Genomic DNA, 21708 nt, shown 5'->3' with positions numbered 1-21708 from the left:
CCCAGCCACGCCTTCAGGGGGACCACTGATCTAATCCAACTCCTGATTCTGCAGAGGAGGGAACCCAGGCCAGAGGTGGGAAGTGGCTTGCCAGAGAGAGGCAGAGCTGGGACTGTAGCATGGCATCCGTCAATCACACCCGGATGCCGTCTACTGGAGCCAGATGTCGGCAGTCTGGCCCCAGCTGGGGGGGCAGTTTGAAGGAGCCTTGGGTGTGCCTAAGGGTGGCCAGGGAGCCAGGCCGGTCCTCTCTGGAACCACCTGCATGAATGGTTTATGTTCCCCCAAAGACTCCTGCTTTGGATTCATGCTGGCCCCCAAAGCAAACCCCCTGGTTACTCACCCTCTATTCTCAGGCCCCATTTCCTTCTGCCTCCAAGACTGAGAGGGGCCAGGCCATTTTTTGAGGGCTGCCCAACAAAGGGTTAAAGCCAGGTTCCCAGCAGCTTCTGCCACTCCCTGAGCATGTGGCATTAATGGTCCGCTCCACGCTGACTTCCCATAGGCCGCTCGGGGATTTGATGTGACATTCCTTAGGCGTTCCACACTCAGCCACCTGCCAACACCCCCTGCCCGTCTGTAGCCTGGAAAGCAGCTCCCAGCAGCTGGTCTCAGTGTCCGCCAGATGGTGCCTTCTCTTCTGCACACTTAACTGGAGGGTGCAACATTCAGGCATGGCTGAGAGAGGAGCCCCCAAGATCCCAAAGTCTTAGTCACCTCCAAGGCACACTTCTTATTTTTCATTTCCAGTTTAGCAAAGGCACCTTATAAGATGAAAGTTCCACCCCAAAGGTAGATTTATTAAGAAACTGTTTGTATTAGACAAGATGCCCCAAGTTTCCTTTAAAATGAATGCAGAATAGCACCAAAACCAGCATTTCTCAGCCTTGGCTACACATTGGAAGCTCCGGGTGGGGGGTGCTTTAAAAACCCTGATGCTGGGGCCCCACCCTCAGAGATTTCAACATGAGCCGTCTGGGCTGCGGCTGGGCTGCGGGATTTCTAAAAGCTGCCTGGCTAATTTCACGGTGCAGCCCAGTAGAGAAACAGGATCATGGAGTCTACTTTGTGGCAGGTGTGTAACAGATACTTGTATTTTGGGCCTCATTTCTGACTCCTTCATTTTTAAGTATTCTTTCTCCTTTACTTCTAATTTATACTCCCTTTGCAAGCCACTTAAAACTGTTTCTGGAATAAGGCAGAATAGAGAACTGTTAATACATTAAATTAAAATGCAGTTTAAAAAGCATATTCACAAGCAAGTTAGTATCCCCATTAATTAGAAGGGAAACTGAGGCTCAGAGCTCAAGGCCTGTTGGAAAATAAAAGGGGAGATCTCAGGCACAGGGCCCTTTGCCCACCCCCATCCACTGCAGGACACTGCTTTGCTGCCCGTGTCTTCTGGAGAAAAATGATGAAGGTTTGCATCCAAGTTTCTCAAGACCTGGTGCATGGGCCACCTGCATCTGACTCCTAGGCCCCTCCCCAGACCTGCGGCATCAGCCCCTGGATGGGGCCCAGGAATCTGCATTTTTAGTGATTCCCTGAGCAATTCTGAGTTGCACTATGATTGAGAACTGGCAGTTTGCATCCTCTGCAAGCGCTATTCTCTCTCTGAAGATCCAGAAACCTCCAGACCTGCTCATTCACTGCAGCCGGCTGCAGGAGCTGCTGTGTGCCTGTGCTTCCTCCTTCACGGAGGAACTGCTCCCCGGCTCCAGCCCCCGGCATCTCCTGAAAAAGCCGCAGACTTTCCCCGGGAAGGATCCCGCGGGGGCAGGAGTCCCGCTGTGCCCTGGGGAACACCCTCAGGCAGATTCTCCCCTGGTGTAGCCTTTTCTGGCCCCAGCATGAGCAACACACGGGCTCAGAGAAGAGGTAATCCCCCCAACACACACACGCACAAGCGCACACACACGCGCCAGAGGTGACAGTGCAGCTCAGTGGTATTTGCAGCGGAGCATCTGTGGGCGGCTGGTTCCCTTATGAAAGTCAAGTCCACCCTCAAGTTTTATACTGAACACTGACGAAGGTCACACCACTGTGACCCGGTGACCTGGAACATCTCCGTGTTTGGTGTAGCAGGGCCGTGCGCTGCAATCACCATGGTGGCCAAGACGCCAACAGCCACCATTTACTGAGGGCCTACTGCACGCCAATCAGCTTAATGTGTAACATCTCACTTGATCCCCTAAAGCAGCCTCTGTGAAAGATATCATTAACTTGTGTTTTGTAACCTGGGCATAGCAATTGCAGCTTGCTGGGTTGTTAGGAAGAGTAAATGAGCTCACAGGGTCATTGCCAGGATTGGATGAGCTACAGGTGTGAAGCACACAGCAGTGGTCCGCAATATCATGGTGATTATTATTTAGGAGGGTAAAGTGCTCACAAGCACTTTACCTCAGCATCCTCCTCAGCATCTCTGTTGTTATGATTAATTACCCCTCTGTTATAGATGTGGTTCAGAGAGGTTAAGTGACATGCCTGAGATGGCCCAGCACTGAGAGGCAGAGCAGGTGTGGCACCCAGGTCCACTGCCCTATGTGGGACCCCACACTGCTAAGGACAGCCTGCTTTGGCACAAAGCTCTCTGCTCTGTCCCCTGCTGCTGGGCTGGGGTTGAGGCAGGATACCAGAGCCGGAGACAGGCAGTGTGGCAGGACAGAAGCCTTGAGGAAACTAGCATCCTGGGTGGGGATCCAGGGCCTGGAGCAAGGAGAGTGGGGCTGCCTGGGACAGGGAGAGTGGGATTCAGTTACTGGTGGGTCCCAGGAACAAGACAGGGGCTCAGTCATCAGGACTGGGATCCAAGGTCACCTGCTGAGCTGCTACTCTGGGCCTGCTTGGAAGAGCCCTGGGCTGGGTCAGCTCTGGTCTCAGGGCCTGAGCTGGTAGGTGCGGCCCCCACACTGGAGAAAGAGAAGGCAGAGGCAGGAAACCAGGCCTCCCAGACAGCGAAGTTTCTATTCGGCAGTGGGCACCTTGTTCATCTTCATAAGGTGCGCTTTGAGCACCTGTGGTCCCAGGAGAAGTGGGAGAGCCCCAGCCTGTCTGCTGGGGTCGCCCCCTTATCCTCCTGTCTTCCGTGCCACAAAATGGGCTGGAGAAGAGAAATAATGATATGCAATGGAGCCGCCAGCACTCCCAGGGCTGGGGTTCTGGGGCATCATGGAAAGGCCTGGCCCTGGGCAATGTGGTCACCTACATTCTGCCCTGGCTTTGCCATCACCTCTAGTCCAACCTCACTCTCTTGCCCACCCCACGCCCGGGCCTCACTGTCGCCCTCTGTGAAACAGAGGGCTGGACACACGAATCTCCAGCTCTGTACACTTTCTGACTGGTGGAGTCCTACAGCAGCGTATGACAACAAGATGATTCTACTGCGTTATTAAGACGATGCTTCTGGGACTCTAGGCAGCATCCAGTCACTTCCTCACATTTCTACCACTTTCCCTTGGTTCGGCAGGGGATTGCTGGAGACCAGCTGTGACCCGCTGGAGACACCAGCCCCATCTGGCCGGCGGCGCCGGCAGTGCCTCTCGCTGTTCTTTCCCGTGCCTCACTGCCTCTCGCTGTTCTTTCCCGTGCCTCGGCATGTTACGGCTGTTAGGGAGCATTTGTTGGCGATGGCCGTGGTCCAGGGTGAGGCCCCAGCCCTGCCTTTGACCAGCACCTCTGCAGAGCAAGGTCAGGCCTCCCGTGCCTGCACAAATAGAAATTAGGAGGCAATTAGCCCCCCTGGGTGTGTGAATTTCCTTTTGAGGTTTTAGAGGCAGATTTTAGGCAAACACAGTATCACTTACAATAATACTACTTTCCACTGAGATACTAGCGGGAAGTCACTGGCATCAGATTTCCAGGAAGCCGGGAAGCCAGCGTGCCAGGAAGCAGAGACGCGTGGGAACAGGCCTGGTGGCACCTGTTTGCCCAGCCACGGTCACCTCCTTGGAGCCCTCACGGGGCCGTGAGGTCACCTGTCAGCAAGGATTGGATGGATTAGGGTGTAGAATTACGACGGTGGCCGGAGCTTGTTCTTGCAGGTGGCAGAGGCTGGGGGAAGAGAGCAAAGATAAGGGGTCAAGAGTCCTGGGGCTGAGCCCCCCACCTGCTTTAGGACCTTCCATTAGTCACTTCCTCTCTCTCAGCCGCATCTGTGAAAGGGAGGCCACAGACTTGCTCTGGCTACCCCACAGGGCCGCAGTGAAGGTAAAATGGGGCAGGCAAGTTAATGCATGATGAAGAATGCAAAACTCCATGACATCTCAGCTGTGTCCTTGACTGCTACACAAGAAGAGGGCAGTGGTTACGATGTGGGCGGGGGGGAATCAGACTGCCTGTGTTCAAATCCTGGTCCATCACTTACTGGCTGTGTGTCCTTGGGCAAGTCACATACCCTTTCTGGGCTTCCGTTTCCTCATCTGTAAATGAGGGTAACACCAGTACCCGCCTCACAGGGCTATTGGGAGGATATACAGTCACGCGTGCATAATGACGTTTTGGCTAGCGACGGACCACATATACGCCGGTGGTCCCATAAGATTAGTACCATACAGCCTAGGTGTATAGTAGCCGGTACTATCTAGGTGTGTGTTAGTAAGTACACGCCATGATGTTCGAACAACGACAAAATCGCCTGACAATGCATTTCTCAGAACGTGTCCCCGTCGTTAGGCGACGCGTGACTGTAATAGATTAATGCAGGTTACGTGCTGAGAGCGGTGCCGGATTCAGCGGGAGAGAGAGGAGTCAGGGCTCGAAGGAATCGCCAGCCTCAGCAGCAGCTGATCCACCCTCTCCAGGCCACAGGCAGGGCAGAGAGCCCCGGAGAGGCTAGAGTCCGCCTTCAGGGGAAGAGGCCCTGAGACTCACAAGAGAGGGGAGCACGTGACCTCATGGTCACTGAGGGCTGCCTGGGACCTGGGGCAGGAGGGGTTGGGGCCAGACACATTTGTCCCTACCTGTCCCCCAGGGCCAGGCGGCTCCACCAGGGCCCCAGGGCAGCAAGACAGGGATGCAGGACAGCTCAGCCCTGAAGTCAGAGGAGGGCACAAATCCTGGTTTGCCTCTCCTGATGTGTCCTGGACAAGTCCCTCAGCCTCTCTGAGCCTTGATTTTTCTCATCTGCAACGTGGAAATGATGAGACATACTTTGCGGGTTGTTGTAAAGATTAAACCAAGAAGTGTTTGTAAAGCCTTCAGATGTCCCTCAGCACATAGTGAGCCCTCTATGTGGATACGACTGTCCGTGACCCCCCAACCCCACCCCACCTAGGCAGGGCAGGGTCCGGCTTCAAACTTCACCACTAGGCTCTACTGCCCCCTGCAGGGAGTAGCTTGGACATTTGCGGGGTTTGGGGGCTTTCCAGTCAATTCCTCCAGATAACTGAGGAGGAAATGGGCAACGCTCCTTAGCCTGAAATAAGGCAGGGAGAGATTCTTGAAACCACAGTCCAGTCTGGCTGAGGTTTCTAAGAACTCAGATTTTGGAGATCAGGGATTCTGGGTTTGAAGCCCAGCTCCACCTCTTATTGGCTGTGTGGCTTTGGGAAGGTGGGCGAAGCTCTCTGAGTCTGTTTCCTTATCGGTAAAGTCAGGAGAGCAGCGTAGACCCCCCCCCTCCCCAAAGTGGTAATTGTGAGAATGGCTGGATGCACAGCACCCCCTGCTGGTGGGCCCGTGCCTCCCCGCACGGTAGTTGTGAGTGGCTGGGCCTGGCCCCTCAGCGCCCCCTGCTGGCGGAGCCCCGACGTGCCGGCCGCCCCGTGACCCGCGCATGCCCGCCCCGCCCGCAGGATCGTGCAGATGCTGCTGCCGGTGACCAGCCGCACGCGCCTGCGCCGGAGCGGCATCAGCCCGCTGCACCTGGCGGCCGAGCGCAACCACGACGCGGTGCTCGAGGCGCTGCTGGGCGCGCGCTTCGACGTGAACGCGCCGCTGGCGCCCGAGCGCGCGCGCCTCTACGAGGACCGCCGCAGCTCGGCGCTCTACTTCGCCGTGGTCAACAACAACGTGTACGCCACCGAGCTGCTGCTGCTCGCCGGCGCCGACCCCAACCGCGACATCATCAGCCCCCTGCTCGTGGCCATCCGCCAAGGCTGCATGCGCACCATGCAGCTGCTGCTGGACCACGGCGCCAACATCGACGCCTACATCGCCACGCACCCCACCGCCTTCCCCGCCACCATCATGTTCGCCATGAAGTACCTGTCGGTGCTCAAGTTCCTCATGGACCTCGGCTGCGACGGCGAGCCCTGCTTCTCGTGCCTGTACGGCAATGGCCCGCACCCGCCCCCCCCGCCGCCCTCCAACAGGTTCAACGACGCGCCCGCCACCGACAAGGCGCCAGGCGTGGTCCAGGTAGGGGGGCGCGCCGGGGGAGCGGAGTGCCGCCAGGCCAGCGCGCTTCGGAGGCAGTGTGGACTAGTGGTCCATTCACTTTGGAGGCAGCAGAGCATAGCGGTTAACGGGCTTTGGAGGCACTGTGGACTAATGGTTAATGCGCTTTGGAGGGCGTGTAAACTAGTGCTTAGCACACTTTGGAGGCAGCGGAACCCGTGGTTAGCATGTTTTAGAGGCAGCAGAACTTAGTGGTTCACATGAACAGTGAAATCCTTTTGGTTTGCTGTCCTGGGGAACTTAAGGAACCAACAGTGGAGCAGGAGATGGGCGGGGAACTCGGCAAAACTGACGGGTTCATCGCCCGCAGCAAACCTACACCTGGAATGTGATGCTGAATGACCAGGATCGGGATGGAGGTGCGAGCAGGCTGGTATAAGGACAGGTGAGCTGCAGAAAGTCAGAGACCCAGAGGCAGGACCTGTCCATGGTGATGACTTAACAAGTCAGAACTTACAATGAAAGCCAAGTTAGAAACACACTCCTCCTGGAGAGAATTATAATGGCTAATGGCCATCATTTATGGGCCACTTACTGTGTGCAAAGAAGTTTATGTTCATATTACCTTAACTCTCATAAAAAACCCTTGAAGCTGGTGTCGTATACCCATTTTCTGGACAAGGAGGTTGAGGCTTAATGATGCACCTGGCCCAAGTGGCTCACCTCCCACTTTTTGCAGCAGAGGCTTGTGTCGATGAGAAGACAACTGCATCCTAGCCTAGCTGTGCCCACTGTCTCCTAGGACACGGCCCTGCCCTCACCAGCCTCAGGTTCCCTCCTGAAGGTGAGCTCGCTGAGGGTGAGCCCTTGGTGCTAGGCGTCCCAGCGCTGGTGTGTGCTCTCTTTCAGTTCTGCGAGTTCCTGTCAGCCCCGGAGGTGAGCCGCTGGGCGGGACCCATCATTGACGTCCTCCTGGACTATGTGGGCAACGTGCAGCTCTGCTCACGGCTGAAGGAGCACATCGACAGCTACGAGGACTGGGCCGGCATCAAGGAGAAGGCAGGTAGGGGCTGTCACTGCTGCTGGCAGGTCCCCCTCCCTGGCTCAGGCCCAGGACTCGGGGCTTGTGACTGTCAGTAATATTCATTGGGCACCTACTCCATGCCAGGCTCTGTGCTGGGTGTCACCTACAGTGTCTCCATGACTTTGTAAATGAGGAGACAGAACTTCAGAGAGGTGATGCCACCTGGGCCAAGTTCTCACTGCCAGTTAGTGGCAGAGCTTGGATTCAAACTCAGGTTTGGCCAACACTGAAGTCCCTCCTCTAAATCTTTGCAGGATATTTTAAACAGTTCCAGCCCTCTGAAGGGGATCAGGGCCTTTGGAGTAAGCTGCCCATGTTTTGCGCCACTGAGAGGCAGTGTGGTGGCGTAGAGGAGAGAATGATGGTCTAGGGCGTCTCTGACTGTAAAGTGCATACGAAGCACCTGGGCACCTTGTTAAAAATGCAAATTCTAACTCAGCGGGTCTGGGGCAGGGCCTGAGAGTCTGCATTTCAGCACTTTCCCAGGTGGTGCAAGTGCTGCCAGTCCACAGACCACACCTGCAGCCGCTGGTCTAGGAGGCAGACCCCTGGAGCCCTGGAGCCAGGGGCTTGCTGGGTGGCCGTGGGAAGGTCCCTGCTCTGGGCCTCAGCATCCCCATCTGAATGGAGGAGGGTGGGCTGGCTCCTTGTCCAGCCCCTCCAGCTCTGCCTGCCACAAGTGTTTGCGGGTGGGAGTGCCTGGCACAGTGAAGTGGGGTTTGGCCACGACCCACCTGCCGTGTGCAGTGCAGATGGGGCAGCCTGGCTAAGTCAGGCCAAGCATCCGGCTTAGGCATTATGGGGCTCACCTGGGCAGGTGAGGCGTCAGAAGCACTCAAACTGGGTGCTGCAACTGATACTGAGAAATGGCCGCTGGCCCAGAGGAGTTCTCGCTACCCCACGGCTTTCCCTGGCTCAGAGGGGTCCAGTCCCTTCTCTGGCCAAGTGTGTGTCAATCAACAGCAAGTCATCATTATCCCACCGCTGCTGCTGCTGTCCCCGGATGAGACTGTGCTGCCTCGTTGCCTGCCCACTGACTGTGCAGGTGTTCCATGCCCCATTGAACCCAAACCTACTGTAGGGTTTTTCATTTGCACAGATGCCAGGGAAGCACTGGAACTGGGGTCCTTGATAAAGTTAGTGGGGCAGTGTCGGGGGGAGGGTGGCATTGACTTGCCCACTCACTGGGGGCACAGCTCTAAATGCACCATGAACATTCCTGGAGTTCATGAATAATTGGTTGCTGTCACCATGATCCTCAGCCACTAGAGGGTGGAGCAGTCCTTGCTTGGATGTCGGCCCCATTCCTCGCCATCCCTTCCTCCTGCCCTCCCTAGAGAAAGCAATCCCAGACAACTAGACCCATGTCCCGGGGAAAACCTGCAGAACCCATCAGTGTGTTCTAAACATTTGTTGACAGGTAGAATAAATGGTTCTTAACCAATACCTATTTTGGTAACTTTAAAGCCCACGCTGCATCTGCAAAACACCCTCCATGTGCTTTTCATTTAATGCTGTGATGGTGACATCATTATTCCTGGAGGAGGGCAGACAGAGGCTGAGAGGTGCCACGATAAGACTCCGAAGCCAGCCAGGACGCCAGCCCAGCCCTGGTGGTCCTGTGTCCTCTGCCCCCCAGTGGGCTTTTGCCTTCCTCCCCACAAGCTCAGTCTTCAGTCAGCTGAGAAAGGGGAGGTGTCAGAAATGCAGCGATGGGCCGCCTCGGGAGGCAGCGCACAGCCGCCTGGCCTCTCTGCCCTCCCCCCACATTCCGTCTGCATGCCCATCTCCCTGGGCGGATCTCACCTGGGTGGCCAGGCCTCCTTGGCTTGACACCACTGTTTCCCTGGCTTGTTATGCCCCTGCCTCACCTGGCAAAGTCCTACCCACCCATCAACACCCTGCTCAGATGCGGCCTCTGGTGTGGAAGCCTTCCCCAGCACTCCTGGGTGGGCACCTCTGCATCTCTGGCTCGAGCATGGGGCCAGGCACAGCAGATGGGTCAGCGTGTGTCTGCTGAGTGAATGAATGAATGAATGGCATTCTTTGATTCAACAAACACTTCCCTTTTCAGCAGGGACTGGGGTTGCAAAGCATGGAGGAGTCCACACATCCCCCACTCTCTTACCCAGACACAGTGGTTGGGCACCCCTCACATTTCAGGGTTCATGGATGCAAACCCTTTGCTGGTTGCAAAGAACCAATCAGGATCTCTCTTTCTCTCCTTTTTCCAGAACTTCCAAGACCTCTGGCTCACCTTTGCCGGCTGCAAGTTCGAAAGGCCATCGGGAAATACCGTATAAAACTCCTGGATACGTTGCCGCTCCCGGGCAGGCTGATTCGGTACCTGAAATATGACTACAGCCAGTAGCCAGTGCAGGAGTGACTCCTCAGACTGTTTCACTAAGTCTCAGGACAGTGGTGTCCCCAAATCCAAGGGGACCTGGCGACAGATGAGGCTGTGGGCGGTCTCCCTCTCTGCTGGGGCAGCCACCGTGACCTCGCCAGGTCTCTGGGCCGGAGCTTTGCCCAGAGCAGAGGACAGAATGTGTCAAGCAGGAGAAAAACCGTGTTTGTTTTCAAACTGAGTAGATCCAGACCTTCTCTGCCATCGGGATTGGCAGAAACCTCCATTCCTGGGGCCGGGAGAGGGGGGCAGGGCAGAACTTGGGGTGGTCTGGGGAAGGCACGGCCAGCAGAGAAGCTGCAGCTGCAGAACTTTCAGGAATGTCCGCCTTTCCTGGACGACCTCACTGCAGAGCTGTCCACATGCCCCATCCCCTTCGCTCTGTGAAACTCTCCACTTGACTTCTGAGCCTTCTCCCGAAGGTGTGGCCGGGTGGGGGGTGGGAGACCCTTGGTCCCAGAGGGCTTCCTCCAGTACAGTAAATGTTGCACAGATGACACCTTGCCCAGTGAAGTCCCTCTCACCAGACCCTCCCCAGGGCCTGAAGTCCTCAGCCCTGCACTTGGTGGGGGTGGGGCAAGGGCTGGGGACAGGGCACACAGACCCCTGAGCGTGTCACCTTGGTTTGGGCGTCTGAAAGACCCAAGAGAGTGTGTCCTTCAATCACTGGAAGAGACCTGAGGGCGCGAGGGGAGGGGGCAGCTTTCTGCCCTGTGATGGGGTAGCTTTTCTCTCTGCCTTCAGTCACCATGGAAACAGGAGCTTCACCACAGGCAGGGTCTCGGTGCCTACAAGTCCCCCGATACCCGGGATGTCTTACACACACGTGTTCCCTGGTGCTCCGTCTTCCCGTTCTGCTCACCCCTATTTTGCTACAAAAGTTGAGATACTAGGGGAAACAAAAATCTGAATACTGGCTACTCTGAATGAAGGTGCTGGAGTCATGGCTGTTGTCAACCCTGGCAAAGGCACCAGACTTAAGAGGCGTGAAGCCCTGTCCCCTCCGTTGCCTCCTTCGGTCCCCATGTGCCTCTGTGGTTGAGCCGGGCGGGAGCTGCCAACCCGTTTTCGGGTGGCACAGGTGAGAGAGCTGAGGTTTGGCACAGTCATAGCCCTTTCTCCTGGTCTGAGTCCCATGCGCTGAGACCACTGGCACACCCTGTTTCCACTGAAGCTGCAGTGGTCTCTTCAAAAGTGTGGTTAAAGCCAGTGGTGCGTGGGCCACTCTGCAGGCCACCAGAGCAGGTCACCTCGCTCAGAGCATGCCCCGGGTCGCGCCCCAGGACCTGGAAGAGTCTTATGCAAGGTCAAACGCAGTTTCTGGCCTTTGGAAAGTGAGCGTCTGGGCCGGTGGGGGAGCACTGATTCCAGGCTCGCTCTCTGAGGCCCCGGGTTCCTCATCGTTGTGGCCCCTGGTGGCCTTGCTGGCTCTGACACACTGGGTTTCCATGGGACCAGTAAGTCCCAGTGTCTGCCTGAAGAGGAAAAGTCCACCAAGCAGCACTTTCCGACCGTGGGTCAGAGGGGACTCAGCCATGCCTTGCCCACTCCCTCTGGCTACAGATGGGAAAACAGGCCCAGAGAGGGAAGGGACTTGCTTGGACATACACAGCAAGTCCCCGGGGTGCCAGCCCAACAGTACTTGCCCAGGGGTCTATTCTACCTTGCTGCAGAGATCATGAAGAAATCCCAAAGGAAACCTGTGTCCTTCGACTGGGGATGTTCAACTGGAAGCCGGCAGGAGAGGGGCCCAGGGGAAGTGGCCAAGGAGGGTTCAGTGCATCGTCAGGGAAAACCCTGACTTAAAAACGCCTTTGCTGACCTGGCAGCCAGAGGGATGGACTTTAATCTCAGATAGGGAGTGGCAGTCAGTGATGGGACAGAGCAGAGAGATGTTGTTCGGTGCATCTGGGGTGGGGCTGGGTATCAGGAGAACTCTTAAACTACAGCATTTCTCAGGTCACCTTATGTCCTAGAGTGTCCCAACAGGCAGTGACCACAGGAACTGGGCAGGTGGGGATGCTGGTCTGAGGGAGGCGCCCTCTGGAGGAGGTGAGGCTGAGGCGGGAGGTGGGAGATGTAGGGAAGGAGGCCTCGGTCACTGCATTCAGCATCAGCACCATTTATTTGTGGGATGTGGGGCCTGGGATGCACCTGTGCTGCATTAGAATATTGATGTATGTCCGTGCCAGTTGGTCACAGCCGCTGATCAGGGCCCCTCCCCACCAAGAGCCTCGCCCAGCCTTGACCTTCTCAGGTCCCCACCTCCCCACCACCTAGCCACTCAAGGGTTAATGCCTGGCTGCTCCCAGGGGCCGGTTCTGACTGGTCGGTGCTCAGGCCATGCGGGTTGTCACATTTTTGACCATCACTTCTGTCAGGAGGACTTGACAGCCTTTACCCTCTGCAGAAGCCACCCTCTCATCCCCCGCCCCCCGCCAACCCCCACGCTCACCCAGCCTCCGGGAGGATTTCAGCCTCAGAGGTGTCTGCACAGCATCACCAAACCCTTAAGATCCTGAAAGAGGTTCCGTTTTGTGAGCAGGAGCACGTTTGACCTGGTGCTGGGGATTGGAGGCTGGAGCGGTGGGTGAGGTCCTGGCTTCACTCTGAACCGACACCAGTCACTTTGTGGTCAGGGGACCATCTGCTGCTCTACTGTGGCGGATTTTTTTTTCAATACTAAAGCTTTCTTGGATGTGTTTTCCCCCAACTTACTTGTTTCCACGCGGGGAGTCATGGTGCCGTGAGCTTCTGTTGAGCCGCATCAGTGAAGGTTTCTGCTTCCAGACGAAGCCTCCCTGCTTTTGCGTTCAAGGCTTTGCCAGGTCTCCCCTGGGAAAAGCTGAGCCCAAGAAGGCAGCACCCCGAAAAAACACGCCTCGCGGAGCTCAGCTCCTTCTCCAGGGAGGGCAGGTGGTTGGATGGCCCAGGCGCCCGTTCCCATGGGCTGCCCTGTCCATAACCGTCATTGAAATATTGGAGTGGCAGGACCTCCAGACACCACCAGATAATTAGAGGTGACTCCTGGTCGGTGCAGCTTTTCGTCACTTGTGTGGTACTAGAGTGCCAGGCGCTCAGGTCATTCCCACAACTACCCACGGGGCAGGTCTATTTTCAATCACGTTTTTCAGATGAGGAAATTTCGGCACAGAGAGATCAAGTAACTTGCTCAAGATCACACAGCTGGTAGAGGGCAGGGCCTGGATTAGAGCTTTTAACTCCCTGCTGTATAGTGTGGAGGGGCTGAGCCCCATCAGAATGGATCCAGAAGGGCCTTGGTGATGATGTTCAGGGTTTGAAGGGAGAGAAGGGCACACACCTCCTCCTGGTCCCCTCCCTGCTCATTAAGACTAGAGCAGCCTGAGGCAGGGGTCCCGGCTGAGGACTCCCTATCCCACATGCTGCATAATTACTCAGAACAACTCTGGCTGTGTCAAGCGGCCTTCGTGGCTCTGAAGTTCTCCAAGACCGTCAGACATAAACCACCAGAAACTCACCAGCTTCCCAGAGAGCGAGTGCCCCTCCATGTGGACGCCCCACTCCAGAGAAGGCCTGGAGTAAAAACGGGCAGGGTGGGAAGGGCCCCTAGCAATTGCTGATCCTGGAGCCTTGTGTTAGGAAGGATTCTGAGGCCATACCTGGGCCCTAAAGGAGAGTCTGTGACCAGGAGATGATACCTGCCTTGGGTGCAGAAGTGGAAGGTGCATCTGTCTCTAACCTTGACCTAGTCCCCTACTCTACAGAGGAGGAAACTGAGGCACGGGGGGGATTAACTTGCTCAACATCATGCTTCTGATCAGGGTACCATAGTCCCCAGCCAGGGCTGCGCCTACACCGGTCTCAGCTGTGAGAACTGCGCTTTGATGGCGTGAGTGGCTCAGCACCCCTGACAGGCACGCGCTCTCTCAGCCATGCAGCCACATCGCAGGCAGCGGAGCAGATCCTGGGCCAGGTTGCAGGTGGAGGCCCCTCCAGCGGCTTTGCTTAGTTGGGCACTATCAGGGCAAAACCCAGGGCCTCTCCCTGCCTCCAGTGCCCGCTCTGTGTCCTGTCGCAGGCAGAGGCCTTCATCTTCCCTTGACGGGGCGCCTAGTGTATGCCAGGCGCTGTACCAGGCCCAGGAAGAGAGCCAGCAGCGGGTAACCCAGGAACCTGAATTAGCTAGGATTACTGCTCCTCCCCCCTTTTTTTTTTGGCCAGGGATATAGAAACAAATACCGTGTTTAAAAGAGAAATAATTTGGTCCAACGACCTGTTATTTTGTCCAGAAGGGGCTCAGCTCCTCTTTGACCTGATTTTCCCTCTGACCAGGGTCAGGCGTGCCCACCTTGGCACAGCCTCTGCTCTGAGGCCATAATTGGAGTGGAAGGCACCACAGAGGGGACCATTCTCATTCCACCCGTCATCCTGCAGGTGGGGCAAGGAGGCTCCTAGAGGAAAGGTCCAGTCCCATGTCCCAGGGCAGAGCCAGAATTGCAGCTGCACCTCCCCTGGTGCCAGCCTCCCTGTTCTCCAGAGCAGTTTGGACTCTCTGGGGATCCAGGCCTCCCCCAGCCTCTGCCCTCTGACACGGGGAACAAGAGCATCCTTCCCTGGCGGCTTACCCTCACTCTCCTTCCTTTGAATTTAGCTGTTGGCCCCCAGTGCCCATTCCCAGACAGCTCAGAGGTCGGTGAGCCACTCCTGGTCTCCCCCACAGCCAGTGCCCTCCATAAGCAGCCCTCCGCCTGGGCACAACCAGCATTTCTTAGGCCTGGGACCATTCAACTTCATGACACCCAAGATGTGGAAACTGCAAAAGAAACATCTTTATTCTTTTAACCTTTATATTTACAAAGAACAAAACAGTACTGAGATTGGCTTACACGGTGGGTGGCAGATGAACAGATGAGGAACTCTGGCTTCTGGGGTGGCTGGTAGCAAAGCCCTATGGCCCAAGGTCTGCGCAGGGATGGAGGGATGATCTGTCAGGGCCTGGCCTGGCTGGGGAGGGGCCAGCCGCGCCCGTCCCGCAGCTCCCAAGGCTGCAAGGGCTGACCCGGAGACTGCCTGAGAAGCCCCTGCCCCAGTCCCGCCCTCCACCTCCCATATACACACAAAGGGAGGCTTCCCAAGAGGCCACACCACCGCCCAGCCCACTCCACACAAGGAGAGCTCCCGGGGCCCCCAACACGCCTGCAGGCCGGAGGTGGGAGCCAAGGCCCTCCTAGCCCGGCTAGAGGTAGCCAAAGACGTTAAAGATGGGTGGGGGCATGGCTGGCTTGGTGGGGATAGGCTTCAGAACCACGGGTCTGTACACCTTCTGCCCTGGGCTGTCCACATCCTTGCAGAAGTGGGCCAGCTCCCCCGGGGAAGCCGGGCTTTTCCTCCACAGGCCCAGGCTGGGGACCGAGCTCTGAGGCAAGGCGGCTGGAGGGCCCGGGTAGATGGGCTGTCCGTGGTACTGGAGGGGGCAGTAGTTCCAGGCATTGACACGGCCCACCAGGGTGACCCCAGGCATCTTGAGTGGCTCCTTTTCAGCGGGTGCCCTTGGGGACGTGGGCACTGGGGCCAACTCGGGCCCCACAGGCTCCAAACCCTTGCAGGGTTTCTTACCCTCATAGGGAGCTCCCTCCCTGGGGCCCAGTCCCCCCTCCAGCCCCAGGGGGTAGCTGTGGGTGGGCCGTGGCTCTTCCCAGAAGGAAGCGGGCAGCTGTCTTTTCCTCATGGGCACCTGGCCAGGCCTGGCAGCTTCTGGATTCTGCCCCTGGAGGCTCTGCTCCTTAGAGAGACATTCTTCCCTGTAGGGGTTCCCCAGAGCCTTCTCCTTGCAGCCCCCACCCCCGCTGGGGCTGGAATCCTGGCCAGAATCAAGGGGCAGCCTCCCGGGCCGGTCCTCGGGCCCCCTTCTCAGGTGAGGCTCGGCCCCTCTGCCGGGGAGGCCCCGCGGGAGCCGGGAGTACTTCTGGGAGAAGCGTTTGAGCTGCTTCTGCAGGTACTTGCGGTGGTCCACGGAGCGGCGGCAGGGCGCGGACTTGTCCAGGGCCGCCTTGATGTCACTGGACGCCAGGTTCACAAAGTTCAGCAGCATCTTCACGTCACTGTCGGACGCCATCGCAAGGGGACCACTGCACGGGGCTTTCCATGAAGAGGGTGGGTTCTGCGGGGTCTGGCTGCTCCAGAGAAGGACACAGAGCGGACCTGGGGAGACACACAGGCCGTTGAAGTCTCTTCGAGAAGCCACACCCAGCCCTCCCCAAAGGCCACATGGCTGCAGACGGTGGCCCCAGCCCCAGACCCCTCAGCCCTAAACAGAGTCCTGGGTAGTGGGATTCCCATCCAAGCCGCTAAGCATGTCCTGAGCGTCTGTGATGGGACAGCCGCCAATAGAACCTCCTTTAGTTTTCTTGGGTCTGATGCCCTCCACTTGCAGCTGAAGCTCAGAGAGGTCACGCGACTTGCCCAAGGTGACCCAGCTACAAGTGTCATTGCTGGGGCTGGCGCGCGAGTCCCCGCGCTCCCAGCCCACCCGTCTCCCGCACGCCACGCTGCTAACATGCACAGCTTGCCAGCAAGGTTTTTATTTTCTGAGCTGAAGTGACTGCTCCACTTTCAAGCAAGGCCAAGCCCCCTCTCTCCCTGGTGGTGCCCTCCTCCTCCACCCCCGCCCCCAGCCCTGCTAGCATTACCCCCCTCCTCGGTCCCCACGCTCCACCCCCAGCTCTCACGCAGGACAGGCAGGACCCCTGTCTGGCACTCAAGCCCAGGCCTGCCTGGCGGGCTGATCTCAGGCTGTGGGCAGCAGGGACTCCCCTGTAGAAGCATCTGCAGCAATTTCATGCCTCCTCCGCCACCACCCGCAGCACCTCGCCCCTCCCCCAGGCCCCAGCCTGCCCCACACCCCCACCCATCAGGCTGAGCCGCTCAGGCCTCCACACTGACCGAGGGTGCGGGCCCCGGGCCCCGGGCCCCACCAACGTGGCCCGGCAGGTTCCCTGCCGCAGACCTGGGCCAGGCCCGGCGCGGCCGGCGAGCTCCGTGCGTCCGGCTGGAAGCGGTGGTGCAGCCCTCGAGTGGGCTGAATGGAGACTGAGTCCCCGGAGCTGGGGGGCCCCTCAGGCCAATCAGGAGCGCCTCTCCAGATACAAAGCATCCCAATCAGGCGGCAGCGCCCCGTTCCCACATTCTTTGCCGTCACAAATTGTCACCATGGGGACCATCACAAAAAAGACAGCTCCCAAATGCAATCATTTCCCGGTAAATTTCTACCCTTCAGCCCCACTCTCTCCCTCAGCCTCCATGCCCCTCCGCCCCTTGACCTCAGTTCCCTGGTTTCTGGAGGGGGCAGTGTGTATGCGTGTGTGCATGTGTGTGTGTGTCTGTGTGTGTGTGTGTGTGTGTGTGTGTGTTTAAAAAGTCCAGGATTGAGGAGGGGCTGGGCCCAGAAGAGATGGGCTTGCAAACCTCCCCCAAAGACGCCAGGCCTACAGCTGCCATGCTCCAGTGCAGACAGACAATCGGACGGGGTAAGCTGGGGCGGGCTGCTTTCCCCGCTGTCCTTGAGTGTTGAGTGGTGCTCTCCTCTCCCTCTCTGTCTCCCCATTCCCCCGTCCCGGGGCACCGGGCCCTGGTGGGCCTGTGGGGGCGGGCGGCACACTGATGTCGGGAGAGGTGGAGGAGGAAGGACTCTAACGAGGTGCCGGCATATCCATGGGAAGGGAGCCGGAGCTCTCAGGAATCTTGTCTTTATGTTTGCTTCCTCAATTGAGCTGCACAAAGCCTGAATTGCCCATTCAGCACGGCCGGACAAAAGGTTGGCGGTGCACGGTCCCCTTGCATTTGTAGTCAAACAGTTAGGGACTTAAATCGAGTCGTCATGATGGAGAAAGAGGTGGACAAAGCCCATAGAATTGCCATCAGCAAACATTTTCCTGTGTCATATTAGCCAGTCTCCATGGCTCCCCCTGGCCTGGGGACAATGGCACAAGTTTGCACACTTGGCTACTGTCACCGTGCCAACGCCGGCAGGGCCGCAAGCAGGGCCGCTCTGAGCGAGCAAGGGAGCCCCGAGCAGGCCGTTGGCCCTGCCCACCGACTGGCCAGAGGGAAGGTGAGGCCACGGGCGGAGGGCAGCTGCCTGGGAAATGCTGATGGGCGAGGCCCCTGTGCCAGCCAGCACGGGGGGCCCCTCTGCCTCCAGCCTTTCTCCTCACGCTCTGCCTCTTCTTTGCCCTCCTCCTCTCCTTCTCCTTCCTAGCTGTCTCCCCTTTCCTCTCCACCTTTTCCTCCTGTCCCCCCGTCGGTCAAATGGCTGGTGGTCTATTCACCAACCCACATCTTTGCACCACAATCTGAAACGCCAAGGACTCCTCTCTGAGGTCTCGCTGCCCAAATGGGAGCACTGGCTGGGCAGGCGGCCTCACCCAGGAGTGACGGTCCCACCCCCTCCTGCTGGCCAATAGGCAGCTGCTGCGGGCACAAGGCACCTGCCCACGGTGGCCTGGCTCCAAGCCACCTCCCTCCCGGCCTGAGGGTCCCTACAGGCCAAACGAAGGGTTTGGAGGAGATGGCCCAGCACGGACCAGCTGTGACTCAAGTTAGGCATTTAGGAGCGGGTGCAGTGTTCTCCGTGCCCCCTTCCACTGCGGAGGGGGTCGGGGAAGTGTGGCCTGAGATGGAGGTGACCTTGGCCTGGAGCATCCTGGATCATTGGCCATCACATGGCCTGGAGGGTGGCCCCTATCTGCAGTAGCCTTTGCATAAATGAGAGCTAAACCATCATCATTTTAAACCCATGAGATTTGGGGGTTATTTGTTTCTACCGCATAACCCAGCACACCCTAACTGGTACAGGCAGGAAACGCCCTTTCTGCTTCAACCACCCTGCACACACAGCTGGAGAAAATGCCCAAGGTCACCAGGTTAGGCTCCTGCACCACTCCCGTCACGGCTTCCTGCTGCCTCCTGCCTGGGGCCAGGGTGCACAGCCGCAGGTGGGTTCGAATCCCTCCCTAACCCGGCGCGGACCCACTTCCCGCCTTCTCCATTATTCTCTGCCGGGAGACTGGCCCAAACCATCCCGGCTCCGTTTCCACCCTGGCCTCCCGCAGGCCGTGTCTGCTTGTGCTGGCCCCTCTCTCTGGGATACCCTCTCCTTTCTAAGAGCGTCGAGACATTCTTGAGCCACTCCGCCTGGATCTCAGCTTCCTCTGAGGTTCCACGGCACCTGAAGTCGTTTCAGCCCGGCCTGGCATTGCCTGCTTATGACGTCATCCTCCAGCTTCTCAGCCAATAATGACCCCCAACAGGTGGGCGAGCTCCGTGGGGGTCGAATCCGTATCTTAAAACATCATCCATAGCTCTTACCATGGGCTGTTCTTCCCATGTGTTCCTCCCACTTTTCGAGGAAAGAAGAAAGAAAAGAGGAAGAGAGGAAGAAAGGGAAGCACACAGTGGAAGGAATAAGACTGATGCCTGTTGGACACCTGACGTGTGCCAGGAGCCGCGCTCGGTGATCCCGTGACAGCTCTGTGAGGGGGCCACGGCTGCGTTTACAGATGAGGCCCAGGAGGGCGCGTTCTCTCCCACAGCCTCGCAGCTAATGCCTGGCAGAACTTGAACTTGGAGCTGGCCTGTCTGCGTGCGGCCCGTGTGGGTCCCACCACCCACATTGCTTCCGTGAGCTCCGGCCGGGTGGAGGACCTCCCAGACCAGTTTCTCTACAGAAATATGGCTTCAGCTCTTCAGTCCCTCCGTCAGGACAGGACTCCAGCTTCCGGCTCAGGAACATAGGAGCTGAAGCTGCGGGAGAGCGGTCGAGGGAGAGGAGGCAGCTGTGGCTTGAAGGACTGGGACCTGGGAACCGGACCAGGGCCCCATGCTGACCTGGCCACACCCCAGCCTCAAGCCTGGCCTCTGGGGGCTGCCTTTGACCCTTGCTGGGGAAGGCTCCTGCATGTTTTTCTGATATGCTGTATAGACAGGTGGAGAAACATCACCAATAATAATCGTGCCTCACTCTAGAGAGCTCTGTCACCGTCATTCTCTCAGGTAGTCCTGCATCTGGGCAGGGAGGGAATTGTTTTCCTTGTTTACAGTTAGTGACACACTCAAAGACAAGCCTCAAACCTCTGATTTTTTGGGCCCAACTCAGGGCTGCTCAGCCAACTCTCTCCTCTCGGCATTCTTCAAGGCCCAGCTCAAACACCCAGGGAGACTTCCACCAACTCCCAGCATTGTGTATGACACCCTCTCCCATCCCTATGCTTATAGATTCAAAGATGAAGTCTAACCTCCTTAGCTTCACACAGAAGGCCCTTTGTAATCTGACCCCTACAGTCGCTTCTCACTAAATGTTTCATGAATTAAATACTTTGCCCATTCCACTGAATACAATTCTTCCTGTGGACTGGAAACAGCTGCTTCCTGTCTTGTTGTTTTGTTTGTTGTTTGTCCCACCCACCCAGCTCCACGTGCAGGAGCAGCATGAGAGCAGAGAACTCATCTGCTGGTTCTCCTCTGCATCTCCAGTGACGAGAACGGCCTTGGCACAGCACAGGCCTCCATGAAGGACCCTTGTGGTTGCGATGGTTGTACCTGATGCTGAAGTGTCTGTACTCCTTCAGGACTTCATGCCTCGAAAGCAGGAAGCACCGTTTCACAATTGCACCCCCCTGCGCCAGAGCAGGGGTTCTAAGAAGCTCTGGTAAGGGCAAGGGAGCTGTGTTGACCTGAACTTGAGGGTCCCTTCCCAACCTTCTCCCGTGGCTGCCGGGGATCGCCGACACTCCAGCCGTGCTCAGCCGACCTCAGGTCCACTCACACCGTTCAGCGTCAGGGGCTCCCAGCTTCCTGTCACCGCTGTTCGGCACCTGCCGTTTGCCGGGGACCACAGGGGGCGGAGCCGGGCTTCCTGGGCTTGCTCCACTGTTCCCAAGGCAACTTGTCGGAGGGGAGGTCGACTTCGTCTTGACAACGAAACAGCCATCTTCCGCCCACCCCTCAGTGAGGGAGAAGGACACCCTACCTTGCTTAATGTCCCAAACCACGAGCAGCCACCCATCCAGCATCTCCGGACGCCGTCTGGCATAACCCACTTCTAGGGTTTAGGCAACACAGGCGCAGGCTGAAACTGACGGCGAGAGGAGGCCGTGGACAATGCCAGGCACAGGCCCAGCCGGAGGGCAGCGGGAGGTCATCCGGGGTGGTGGGCTTTCAAGTCGCTTTTATGCAGAGAAGCCCATTCAAAAAATATTATGTGGGGGCCGCCCCGTGGCTTAGCGGTTAAGTGCACGCGCTCCGCTACTGGCGGCCCGGGTTCAGATCCCGGGCGCGCACCGACGCACCGCTTCTCCCGCCATGCTGAGGCCGCGTCCCACGTACAGCAACTAGAGGGATGTGCAGCTATGACGTACAACTACCTACTGGGGCTTTGGGAGAAAAAAAGAAAAGGAGACGGATTGGCAATAGATGTTAGCTCAGAGCCGGTCTTCCTCAGCAAAAGGAGGAGGATTAGCACGGATGTTAGCTCAGGGCTGATCTTCCTCACAAAAAAAAATATACATATACTATGTGGGAGTCCAATATGTAAAGAAGTGACAGCAAGGTGCTGTGAGTATAGATTTGTTTTATACACGCAAATGCACACTTTCCACTTATATTGCAAACAATGGATTAGAACAATGAGGCTGGTTTGATGACAGAGAACTTTGAAATTAGGCGTGATGGGTTATGGTCTGACATCAGCCATACTTTGTTTTGGCTGCAGAATATTTAGAAAATCTTGATTTAGAGAAAGAAGCAGCTGAAATGGTAATTTTTTTTAGAGCCTATCTTACAATCTCAGGACAGTTATCAAATGAAAAGGAATTGCCTGAGAATCTTGCTATCTAGTTCTCAG

At 57.3% G+C, this 21708-nt stretch overlaps 2 protein-coding genes across 2 annotated transcripts in view; one reads left to right on the top strand and one right to left on the bottom strand.

The window, feature by feature from the left end:
- ASB2 (ankyrin repeat and SOCS box containing 2) overlaps positions 1 to 10038 on the top strand; it is a 30692-nt gene extending 20654 nt beyond the window's left edge. Inside the window, exons 7-9 of the mRNA XM_058567951.1 lie at positions 5793 to 6357; positions 7246 to 7399; positions 9655 to 10038. Of these exons, the coding sequence (XP_058423934.1) occupies positions 5793 to 6357; positions 7246 to 7399; positions 9655 to 9791 (856 nt within the window). The 3' untranslated portion in view covers positions 9792 to 10038. The remainder of the gene's footprint in view (positions 1 to 5792; positions 6358 to 7245; positions 7400 to 9654) is intronic.
- Positions 10039 to 14990: 4952 nt separating this feature from the next.
- FAM181A (family with sequence similarity 181 member A) lies at positions 14991 to 20796 on the bottom strand. The gene is given in 4 exon segments (XM_058567899.1): positions 14991 to 15980; positions 15983 to 16010; positions 16816 to 16995; positions 20632 to 20796. Coding segments are annotated over 4 exon segments (1308 nt in total). The 3' UTR covers positions 14991 to 15045.
- Between the last annotated feature and the right edge of the window lie 912 nt (positions 20797 to 21708).

This window comes from Diceros bicornis, chromosome 24, assembly GCF_020826845.1.
Source record: "Diceros bicornis minor isolate mBicDic1 chromosome 24, mDicBic1.mat.cur, whole genome shotgun sequence".
Lineage (NCBI taxonomy): Eukaryota > Metazoa > Chordata > Mammalia > Perissodactyla > Rhinocerotidae > Diceros > Diceros bicornis.
Note: the sequence above shows the minus strand (reverse complement) of the source record. Positions and strands in the feature narration are given on the sequence as shown.